This window comes from Numida meleagris, chromosome 1 (genome assembly GCF_002078875.1).
Source record: "Numida meleagris isolate 19003 breed g44 Domestic line chromosome 1, NumMel1.0, whole genome shotgun sequence".
Taxonomy (NCBI): domain Eukaryota; kingdom Metazoa; phylum Chordata; class Aves; order Galliformes; family Numididae; genus Numida; species Numida meleagris.
Genome location: NC_034409.1, coordinates 131445448 through 131457843, shown reverse-complemented (window position 1 = coordinate 131457843; position 12396 = coordinate 131445448). Strand labels below are relative to the sequence as shown.

The 12396-nt window shown below is 47.5% G+C and overlaps 1 protein-coding gene across 11 annotated transcripts in view; it reads right to left on the bottom strand.

Moving 5' to 3' along the window:
• The window catches only part of MAP4K4 (mitogen-activated protein kinase kinase kinase kinase 4), a 149898-nt gene extending 137794 nt beyond the window's left edge, over window positions 1-12104 (bottom strand). For all 11 annotated transcript variants that reach the window (XM_021413551.1, XM_021413562.1, XM_021413595.1 and 8 more), the window contains exons 1-2: window positions 11774-12104; window positions 11324-11389 (exon numbers count right to left, since the gene is read on the bottom strand). In XM_021413551.1, coding sequence (XP_021269226.1) covers window positions 11324-11389; window positions 11774-11830 — 123 coding nt within the window. In that variant the 5' untranslated portion in view covers window positions 11831-12104. The remainder of the gene's footprint in view (window positions 1-11323; window positions 11390-11773) is intronic.

Sequence of the window (12396 nt, the reverse complement as noted above, 5' to 3'; positions counted from 1 at the left end):
CCACAGATTTCAGCCCAGCAATCTGTGCCCTGCAGAAAATCCCAGGGCTGAGCATCCCTGGTAAATGTTCAGCACTGCTGTTGGATACCCAATCCACACAAGAAAAGAGGAATAGCTTTTGAAGGCAGACAAGCTATTAAATTTTTACTAGGTGAAATGTTTACCAAAATAAATCTAGTCCTTTCCACTCTTAATTATTATCATAACACATATGGCAACTGACGTACAATTAATGGAGCTTTAAACCAAGAACTCTTGGAGGGAAAACACCCCCTGGTTGTTTCAGCCAGTCTTGACAGAAAGCCAGCTCCTGACAAGATTCAAAAAATTACTGGCTTTAGGAGGCCTACCCTCGCAAGGAACACAGGCCGCACACTGCAGTGGTGAGGAGCTCCAGGCCGCCCAGCATCCAGTGGCTCTGAAGGCCCACGGCTGCCCCCAGCACGTACCACACCTATCACACCTACGTGCCATCCCAAACCAGCCAAGAGTTCAGACAACAGCAACCTGCAACAAGATCTTCAGATCCTCCTCTCCCACCTGGCAGAGCGAGCTGATATTAAGAGTGGTGCAACATTTTTCCCACACAGCCCAGTGCAACCACGCTATGGACACAAAACATATTTCCTTACAGCAAGAGCACACACTGACTACATACTTCGTTATCAAAAAAGTAGGAAGTACACAGCAGCAAAAGGAGAGGATGAAGTCATATCCCAGATGCTACCAGGAACACAGCGAGGACTTGATCTGAAGCAGCCATGGTTTTGTTGCCAACTTCTCTTTCCCCACCCCAATGTCAAATACAAGCACTTACTACTACGCTCCATCCATGACGAGGCATCTCCAAACTCAGCAAACTTAACCAGAAAGAAGTCTGGTCAATAACTAATACGCTTTTATTCCTGAAGAGGAAACCAGAGCACTCTTCCATTACCTCAGAGGAAACTTAAGGAAAGGTAGCATTACTCAGGACTGATTTACTGCCTCCAGCCATTCATAAAACCATAAAGCCGGTGACATATAAAACAAGCAACTCATTCACAAGAGCTCTTTGATCTTAAACACAAATAAAATTAGGTCAATATTAAAGATTTTCATTCCTTGCCATATAAGACTTCCACAAAGGCTAAGGAAAGCTTTTCCCATCCACCCTTTTTAACACTCAAGTTATTTAGAAATTCACATTTCTTTCACATGACTTGAAACATATTCTTGATATTCACTTGTCATCACTCCAGAATTTAACTCTTGGTGCAGGGTAAGCTCGGGGTATAACACACCTTGCATTTTCAGCTTAGTACGCATGACTGTGTTTTAGGCTGGCTTTCAAATTTTATTTATTTGCTCTCTAAATCAACCAAGAGCTCTCATACACAGCAGAAGGCCCCTGAAGCTATCACTGTAATGTGGTATCTGCTCATAAACATCAGTATACCAATTTTAAAGGTATTAATGCTGTCATTTAGTCATGGTAAAATATCCTACTGCCTGCCCCACCCCCGCTACAGACAGCAGCACTGTTAAATGCGAGCAATTCAGCTCAGGGTTTCCTGCAAATGTCATTTAAACATATATAAACCCCGCCACTTGTAAGGTAGCACGTAGCAATTCCACTGCAAACCTAGGTAAGACATAGAGAGGGACAACGAGATCTGCTTGTCCAACGCCCAAGAACCTGTAGGCCTTTCTTTTTTTTTAAGAGTCGTGAAGACCAATATGCAGAGTGTTCCCTCTCTTAGGCCAAAGCAAGTATCAAAGCAGACCTCAGCTATCATGAAGACAAAGAAGGGATCCTATGTAACTGAAGTATATGCAACTTCACATCCGGAGATTTGGTTCTTATCTCCGCTATGTATTTCCTGGGTGGCTGGGAGTAAGTTGCACCAGTTCCCCGCCGTACTTCCCTCCCACATCCTCATTCAGAAGCAAAGCACAATGGATGGCTTCAATATCAGAGAAGAAGCACTGGAGAGCTCCACTTCCTTCTATGTTTATAACCAAAATTGCCATGCAATTGGTGGTTCAGTTTAACAAATGGTGCAGAATATGAAATTTCAAACAGAGCAGGAATGTCTGCTGTTCTATTCCATGAAGGAACATGACGTATATTGCCTCCGAAAAAGAAAAGTGTTAATTAGAGAAAAGATGCTCAGATTTACAACAGATTGAGATTTAAAAATAAGATTCACAACCAGACTGAATCCTACTAGTGAAGCTTACAGCTACAGAGAAGCAATACAAGGAAAGAAAAAAAAAAAAACAGGTTTGATAGGAAAGGATACCTTGGAGAGAAGCACACCTTTGAGAAAAAAGAACAGCATGGGTGTCAGGCACTTAATTACAACCCTTATCAACATAATCAAAACAGTCAAAGTATTTCTGTAATTCTGTCCTGAAACACAGTAAGCTCTGTAGCAATGTAATCCATCTGAATAGAAAAGATGCCAGTGCTTACTGCTGAAAGCACAGAGAAGAGACACAAGGCACTGCCCACTTCTCACAATGACAGTTCCTCTCAGCCAGATTCCTGAGAAGTTCTGCAGAATCAACCCTTTTCCCGCAGGCCTAAGACAGCAGGAATACTGCCTGAATTCAGGATCCCTGGCTTTGTATAGAAGTGGAGATGGATACTGAGGGTTAGCACATTCACTTCTTGGTAGACGCATGCAAAAACAGGTCACTTATTTATGAGTCTTTTGGGAAAAGGGATGCTTCCCTTCTAGTGATGGAAAAGAGGGCTTTTACACTTCATTCACTTTCATGCATCCACTAAAGTCATCTTCACTCGTACTGTACATCCCTCAAAGACAGCAGATGACAGGAACTACCACATGCACGGTACAGACAGGGGTCAATCTCTCCGACCTTAGACATACAGAAGATATGCATCTAAGACATTCATCCTAGGCTCCCATTATAATTAACAGACACAGACACCTTCATGTAAAGAGCAATTTATCTCATCCTGAGGTAGATATCTCCAGAGACCATCCACCTGATCTACTTCTCTCCACTACGAGTCCTAGAGTTTGCAGTTCAGATTCAGGCATCGAAAAGACAGTAGGCAGCCTACCAACACAAGAACCCTTCTGAAAAAAAAAAAAAAAATCCAAACCCAGCGCACAGAAGCAAGCTGTAAATTAACAACAGGTCATGCGCATCTGCAGCTCTCACTACAGAGTGCATTTTTTGCCTACGAGGCCACCATAAAATAACTAGAGATACACAGCACTATCAGCTCCTGGAGAAGCACAAAAGAAATTCAATTAAAGCTTCCACTCAGGAAATACCTCATCATTATATTCAGATACCACTATGCCAATTCCCCTAAGAATTGGTTTGATTATTGCAGTTGCATAGGCTAGCAGCACTACAGCCAAGGGCCTGTCAGCTTTTTCTTTTTTTTTCCTTTTTGTACCCTTGCATGTAAGGGTTTAGCTACAAGTATTTCCTCTTGACAACAACCCTGTAATACCAGCACAGCTGTGCCTCCCTTTTAGGTATTCAGCAGAGCTTGCCTTGAGAAGCACAAAAAATGAAGAAAGATAATGAACTGCAATCATGTTGGTGGGGTCCCAGATATTTTGCGATATACAAAACCAAGTATGGCACAGAACATGTTACTATAACACATTAAGAAACAGGGACCTTAACCTCTCCTTTCCTCGTTTTGAAAACAAAGCAACCCAAAACAATTAGATGCCTCAAAGTTTAGAGGGCAGGCTTTACAACAAGTTTATTTTCCTTTGAGCTTACTGTTTAAATTAGAATGATGAACTTTCATCCACTGTCAGCCCCTACAGCTACTCTCACAAAATCCTGGGAAGACGCAACTGGAGCTATCAAAGCCTAACTAAGAATGACTGCTGTATTTTTAAGATTTCAAGGTTTAACAGTTCTAAATGCAAAAATCTTCCCAAAAACTGTATCAGTTTTGTGGTCAACCAGCAGGAGCAGACCACTGCCTAGGCAGATTCCAGATCATTAATAAAAAATGAAACTGAGTATTCCAGGCTGGTGCCATTCTTATACCTTCTTAAGTCACACCCTCCCATTTTACTTCTGTCCTGATGTCAAGATGCCACATGCACAAACTGGAGCCAGCAAGCCTATATCACAGACTGGCACAGAATAAAAAGAGGGCATCCGAGCCATTAAAACTTAAAAACAGACTGATTTCCAGTAGTTGCCCTGCTGTTCCCAGCACAGTGCGGGCCGTCTCTGGGATGCACGTGTCCACAGCCCATGCAACAGGTACCAACCTGTGAGTCAGTGTGATCCTTGCGCAGAGAGCTCTTATCAACGTGCAATGGGGCAGCTCCAAAGGGAGGTGACTGAGACACACCAGATAAGCTCTACAAGACCAGTAGAACTGCATCCACGAAAGGCGTTTTACCACGCTTGTTTTATTACTAGGGCTTGCTGGCACTTGCAGTGTCCTGTTTGAATGCCTACTGTGACAGATACGGTGGCAAAGCAACCCAGGGAGGTGCAGCTTCATGGGAACAGAGCATTTCACTGTAAGTATTAAACCACCTCCTCAAAAAGACATCTCTCATTCTGGCACATGGACACAACGTGGCTAGGTGGTATGAAAGACGTTTGGTGAGCACAAAAATATCTGTAAATAAACCTTCACCTGGTGTGCATAAAAGCCCAAAACTCAGTCAGCTAGCGAAAGCAGAAGACTCCTGAGCAACCAGAGGTAAAATCTGATTTGCTTCATAATATAGAAATACATATGACTTATAATGCCTTTCTACTGACAACGAAGCCATCTTTTCACTTTTGCTTATATTAAGCACTTTCTTGACTCTACAGTACCTTTGTTTCCCAAGCTGTGAACTGTCTACTAATCCCACTCTCAACATTCAAGCCAGCGTCACCTTCAACACCCTCCAATTCCCTCTGTAAATTCACCTTCACTAGGTTGCTTTTCTCCAAACTGACCCACTTGTCAGGAGGAGGAAAGATCAAGCAGGAGGAGAGTACTGGAAAACCCCAGGGAGAAGACAAACACACCTCATGCCCACTCCCACGAGATGCAGAGGGAACTTCAGATAGGAGTCAGTTGCACCAGTTTCTAAACAAAATGGGGAGAAGCCTACTCTATTTATATCACAGAATGGCTGAGGTTGGAAGGGATCTCAAAGCCCACCCAGCCCCAACCCCTGCCATGGGCAGGGCTGCCCCCACCAGCTCAGGCTGCCCAGGGCCCCACCCAACCTGGCCTTGAGCGCCTCCAGGGATGGGGCACCACAGCTTCTCTAATGTCAACCTGATCCCTACGTGTAGTGAAAGTTCCAGTCCTCTGTGTGAGTGGGCGCCTCCAATCCCCAGCTGCTGGGATTTCAGCTGTCTTCAGTGGTGATTTTCAAAGGCTTCCTAGTTTGCATCACATTAAATCCAGTGCCACCGAGGCCAAATCACAGCTATTATTCACATTCAGAAGAGCAGCCTTCACTTGGCTGCAGGACTATTATGTCCTCAGCCTGTACTGAGATGCAATGTTAAAATCTCCACATTTCCTACATTGAAAGATACCTCAAAATTCCCAAGCATTTGCTTTTTCTTCCCTCCCCCTTCCTGTAGCTGGTTACTTACAGAGCCCAAGGTATCTTTTTTTTGAGCTTGTGCCAATCTGAGAAACAATCAGGGACCCATAATGCTATGAACCAAAGGTATTTGATAAGAAAACTGTGCAAAGCTACGAGATCCCCTCCCAAATCCACCTCTTGTTCAAGTGAACTGAATTCTTTCCACTAACTCCAGTGGGAGTTGGACAGGGATCTAAAATAACGCCACAGATAAGGATCTTACTGTAACTTTTGACTACAGTCAAGCTCACATTGTGCAAGGCAATGCTATTGAGCTTAAATATCAATGTCAGCCAAAGGCAAACAGAAGTAGTTCTGGAGGACCCAGAGCATACAGTCAAAAATGCGTAAAGGGATAAACAAAAATACCACTTTCCTCCATGGAAAATGTATCTTGAGAAAGTAGGTACATAACCTACCAGGCTAAAGTCTGCTTGCAAGGGAAGTACCACTTGAAAAGAAAATGCCTGGAACATAATGTGTACTCACAAATATACACTAGACCACATTATAAAAGTCTGCTAGCCTTCTGGTCCAAAAATTTATACTAAAGAATGTATACACTGAAGGCAGGGAAATGCAAAGGGTGAACATCTCTTCTAACATAGGATCCCCTTTGGGAATATTCCTCTATACTATCCCCTAGGACAAGAGACACAGACTTGTCATCGCCTCTTAGGCAAAGATGCATTTCTGCACACTGCCATGGAGGCCCCGATGCCTGGAAGTTGATAACAGATCACCAAAATTTCCATTACCAGGATTTAGCATGACCCCTACCTATGTCAGTGGGGGTAAACTGGCAGCAGGAACAGGTCTGCCAGCAGAAGCTCAGCTGGCAAAAGGGAGCGTGTGCACACAAACAACAAAGAGAGAGAATGTGATATAATTTCAGCTCTGATTTTATCCACATCAGTTGAGAAAACTTCCAACAGAAAACTGAAAAAAAAAAAAAAAAAAACCTTCCTATGAGTTAGCATAAGACTTTGGGCTGTATCTTGTTAAATCCATCACCTTGAAGCACTGCGTACATCCAGGTCCCAGAGTGCTGGAACCTGGTCTAATTATGTTAATAGAGTCCCTGCCCCAAGAGCCTGCCACTGGATTTAAGACAAGGTGCAAAAAAAGACTTTTTGACAAAAAGACAGATGGGCTGGGGGACGAAGAGTGAGAGGAACACGCAGTTACCCACAATTGGCAGGTTGCTTTCTTTTCTCTTTTTCTTTTTTCAAATAAAAATAAATACCAGTAATCCCCACTGGCCACCTGCCTAGCTTTTGTATACTTAATTAGGAAAGATCTGGGTGATGAAGAACCGGTCTAAAGTTCAGCCAGTTTGGAGGATGGTGGAGTTAGAGGCCTAAGAGTTGCTTCTAACCATAGGACACAGAGAAATGCCACTATTCCAGCCCACTCTGGAACCAGCCAACAGCAAATTCCCGCTTTGCAACAGAATCCCCCAAAAAATAAGAGAAGGAAGGAAGGGGAGAAGTTCATAGTGAGCTGGTTTGGACCAGTTTCTGAAAGCCAGTGACCTCACTGCTCCTCAGCACAGCTTGTCTTTATAGCGATAAGGCTGGAATTGTATTCACGTTTAACAAAATCATTTCAATCCACAATGATGGCTGTTTAGCAGTGAAAGAAAGAAAGGGAAGAGGGGAAAAAAAAATCCAACTGACTTCATGCAGAATACCAACCACTGTCCTCTCTTCCTACCCCAACACAGCCACCTTATAGGACAGAAAGGCCACTAAGACAAAAATAGAGTATCCTTAGCGTGGGAAAATATTTATCCAAGTTTTAATTTATTTTCAAATCAGCATTTAAACGATCACATCTTACATCATTTCCTTTTATGCGCCAGCAGTTAGACAATACACATCATTTACATGCAGTTTTGGAAGGCTGCAACATAAATCAACAAAAGAAGCCTTCACTATGAATTAACTATCACGCAGCCACACCAGCCTGCGTTAAGGGCAATTAGGAGCATCACCCCTAATTCTGAGCTCTCTGGGGCACTCCTGCCACACACCTCAGAACTCCCAAGGAGCCACTCCTCCCCCATCACTTCTGCTAAGGGAGAATTATGGTGCCTATCTGGGAGCCCTGACAGCACACGCGGAACAGCTAGCGGAAAGGGTCAGCTGCCTTAAAAACATATACACACACAAAAAATAAATAAAGAGTGACTGAGCAAGTCAACATAGTTCAGTCTCAACAGCAACATTAATAAGCCCTACGCTTCTGTTTACGATCAGATGGTACAGATTTTTAAATTTGCAAAATATCAATCAATGCCTTTAATTCACATTTTTGCATGGGAAAAAAAAAGCGAAGCAAATACCCAGTTCAATTCTTATCTCAAGGTAAAAATTGGGTGCATTTTCATTCTGCATGAGCAAAACTTCAGATTAACCTGACTGCTGCATGAGGAAAAATAAAATTTAACCACAGCAATGCTAAAAATGCTCCTTCACTATTTGCAAAAGATGAAAAACAGGGTCCTTAAGAGAGTCAATCACTTGGCAAGCTGGCTGCAAGTTACAGTCACACTGAAGTGCTGTGATAAAGCAGGAAGGACTTCAGGACTGCCTGCACAGCCTTTGTTCTGCCAGACAGCAACAGGCACCAAAAGCCCAACTGCTGTTTTTCTGCAAAATCCCCCACTGCTTGCAGTTCAGAGCTGTACATCACGACCCTCATCCCACTACTTGGAGAAGGGCTGCAAGGGGAATCCCTAAGCAGCCAGCCCTGCCCAGGAGCACTCCGCTGAGCTCTGACAAGCGGAGGGGAAATATCTCCCAACTCCAGCAAATGTCAGAGCCTGGCTCTTTACAAGAGCAAAGTTATCAGGGGTCCATGGCCACTCGCTGCTGCGGCAACCCCAAGGTAACTCTGCTGACTGCATCCCACAAAATTCAACGGCTTGCTATCTAACTTAAAACAAACACTGCTGTGAAAAACTTCCCTCTTCCCTTTGTGCTGTCATTCCCGGATTTTGAACCAATTCCAAAAGGGCAAGCCACTTCCAAGCTGGGCTTCCATTGCCCAGGATTTGCAATGACAAGCTGCAGAGTCCTGCTTTGCTCAGGGATGCATCAAGCATCCCCCCACCCAAGGACTGCCGCTACTCTAAAGGCACAGATCTGGGACTCTCCGCTCATTTTTGTCCCAGTTCACTTCTGTGTATACAGGAGAGACATAGCAGGGTTGTGATGACAAAAAAATATTTCAACTATGCGTGCCATGCAGAGCAGCCCAAAACTTAGCATTAAACACCTCATTTCAGGTCACAAGAAGCCAACCCACTTAAAAATGGCTTAAAATCCCAGGGGGATCCACACTGCTCCATGTCAGGGAGCAGCATTCAGGCGCCAAGCGGCAGCCAGGGACCAATCTCTTATTTTGTGGCGGTGTACAGGTCGGTATGTATACAGCTAGACATACACAGAGTTAATAAATAGCTGAGCTATCAGCTCAGCAGCCCTGAGCTATGTTCAGTAGGCCCAGCCAAGGCACAGAAGAGAACAGCCTGCCCACATGCGGCCTTCCCCCAGGCTGGGACAGCCTCCCACCAGCCTGCAGGCCCCAGAGGGCCAGGCACCTCCAGTGCCACCCTGGTGCCGCACGGCCAGACAAAGAAATAACGTCACCACTGCCCCCATCGTCCTCAGGTGGCAAGTCGCCAGCCAATCCTGCTGCCAGCACTTGTGACATCACAGCCACACCGGTGATGCCAATGCCCGCTGGTGACAGAGAATCAGGCTGCGAGGGCCCGGAGTGGGGCTCCCAGCTTGAGGTGCTGGGAGGAAGAAAGGAACAGAGTCTGAATCACAAAAAGGAAAATTTTTGTTTACGTGCTACCCTGCTATGCATACACACTTCACATACAGGTACAAAGCAAAAAGTGGCTGTGCAAATCCAAACTTTCACATCTGCCAGCTTAGGAACATCTGGCAACTCCTGAAAGCACACCACTATTAACCATTTCCTGTATTCCTGATGCCCAGCCTGCCATGTTCTGTTACTAAGCAAGAGGCAAGTTTCATTGCTTTCTAATCAGGAAGGGAGACAATTCTTTATTCAGGGGCAGTGAGGCCCTGGCACAGAGGAGCTGTGGCTGCCTCATTCCTGGAGGCGCTCAAGGCCAGGTTGGATGGGGCCCTGGGCAGCCTGAGCTGGTGGGGGGCAGCCCTGCCCATGGCGGGGGTTGGGGCTGGGGGGGCTGTGAGGTCCCTTCCAACCCAAACCATTCTGTGATTCCATGATCCTAAGGCCAGAAGAAATCTGGTCTGACACACATACAAATTGCAGCCAGGACAGAAGCCGCCTCTGCCACTGATGCCCACAGCACCTCCGGCTATTGGTTGCTCTTCCACAGCAACAAGGACACGTGCTGAGGGTGGTTCCTACAGTAACTTTACTGGGAGAGCTGTAGCACAGCTAAGAGAAACTAAAATTCACAATTTCTAGGCTCAAGACAGTTAAGTAACAAAGTCATGGTTGCTTTAAATCACAGCATTAACAAGCAAGCCGAGAAACAAAGCAGTAAATTGCAACGATTAACAGAAGAGGATAAAGTCACACCTTTGTGCCCTACGATTTTTTGCATAAAGGCTTCAGGTGATGCAAGCTCTGGAGCAGGAGGATTGCAGCAAAAAACCCAGCCTGCCGAGAGCAGGCAGTGCCAGAGCACCGCCCCAACCCACTGCCCCTTCCCTCAGCCTGGGGATCCCAGCTTGTTGCCTGGAGCAGCAGCCCGGCCATCCCACCGCTCGCACCGCGCATGCTGTGCACTGCCTGCTCCAGCACAAAGGCTGAGGTTCACGCCCTCAAAACAAACCAACATGTGTTTCATTTTCAGCAGCATCTTGCCATCAGGGATGCTTAAAAATTGCACTGCCTTATCTATAAGCACAAAAAAAACCCCAAGCAGCTGGGCATGTTCAGCTTCTTCCAGTTATCTCACCCTCCTTCTGCACATTCTAGCTGCATTTCTACACAGTTTAAGGCGAGATCCTTCCACCTTCCGCCAAGTATTAAGACTGTGTGAATAATTAGTCATCCTGGTCGCTACCACTCACTGCAAAGTCATGCAATCTCGAGATTTGTTTATTCCACTGACTGAACACTGGAGGAAAAAAAAAAATAAAAAAATAAAAAGCGGCTAGTTTCACACCCACATGGGCACTCTCCTATTTCTATTTTTTAAAGGCATACACTTGTCAAACAGGTTCGTCTGGGAATTCTCATTTTCACAAAATAACGCTCCCTGCTTCCATCACCAATCTGATGGCCATTGTGTGCCTCTGTCAGACCAGCACTCACTGCGCCAGGCTCCTATGAAGGTTTCCCAACAAGGAACTGGGTGACAATTCCCACCAAGGGCAGAGCCTTTGTTTCCCGTCACGGCAGCAGTAACTTCCATGAGGATTTGAGCAATTCTGAATGAGACCAAGGAGCTATTTCTAAGGCTCGAACACACTGACAGTGGTTTGGTCTCTTCTGGGGTGGGGTGGGGTGGGGGGTTATTACACTGTTTCAGGATGGGTGCTCCGTTTTGAAAGCAAAGCCAAGAGGCCGGCAAACTTGTCCAGGGCTGCAGCAGCGACAAGGACAGCCTGTCACCCTAACCCCTCCGCTCATCATCAGCCGGGCAGAGGACCCGGCTCGTCTGGACAAAACAGCAATATCGAGAGAAGAGAAATTCTGCCACCAACCTTGTAGACTTGCCCATACGTGCCATTGCCAACCACTTCCACCAGCTCAAAAATCCCGGCGGGGTCCTGCAAGGGAAGGGGCAGGGGGTCGGGAGAGGGACAGAACAGAAGCGGGGTCACATTTTTGTCAGCCGATGGCCGTTGCCACAGCCCTGCCAGCCCGCTCCCGAGCCAGCCAGCGAGCCGGGCTGCCGGCGGCGTGCAGCTGTTGCGCCCTGCTTTTCCACGCACATGCCAACGCATGCAAACAAAGGAAAGCGGCCCAGGGCCGCGCTCCCCCCGCCCGCCCCCGCAGGGCGCCCCCCACGCGGCCGCCGCTCCCCGACTCCCGCTCCTCTGCTTCCCACAGCCCCGCTCCCCGCACCCGGCCCCGGCCCCGGCCCGGCCGCAACGCCGGCGAGCACCGGCCCCCGCCCCGCCGGCCCCGGGGGCCCCCGCCCCGCCGCTCACCCGCAGGGAGGAAAGGTCGATGTCCACCAGACTTTTTGCAGGAGAATCGTTCGCCATTTTCCCGGTTTTTTTTTGTTTTTTGTTTTTTCTTTTTTGTCCTTTCTTTCCTTTTTTTTTTTTTTTTTTGTCAAATTAGAGCGAAGCCGCCCGCCGCCCCCCTCCCCGAGAACGATGCGAATGGCGCGGAGCTCCTCTCCTCCTTTTTGCCCTTCCCTTCTTCACTCCAGCCCCGGCGGGTTGAAACTCTTCAGCATTGGGAGGGGTTGGCGGGGGGGATGATGGATGGATGGCTGCCGGGTGGGAGGAGGGGGGGCGGGAGGTGAAGGCGGGCAGGGAGCGAGGGAGAGAGTCAGGGAGCGGGGGTGCTGCGGTCCGGCGGGCTCCCCGAGGAGGTCGGCGGTGTCCCGGTCCCTCGGTCCGTCGGTCGGTCGGTGCCTGGGCGGGCGCTCACACCATGTCGCGGCGGCGGCGGCAGGAGCGGCGCCGGGGCCGGCAGCCTGTGGCAGCGTCGCGGTGCTCCCCGCGGCCGGGCATGGCACGGCTCGGCCCGGCGCGGCTCACGCCGGCAGCCGGTGGCAGCGGCGGGCGCGGCCCCGCTCTCGCATGGGGGGCTCACGCCCAGC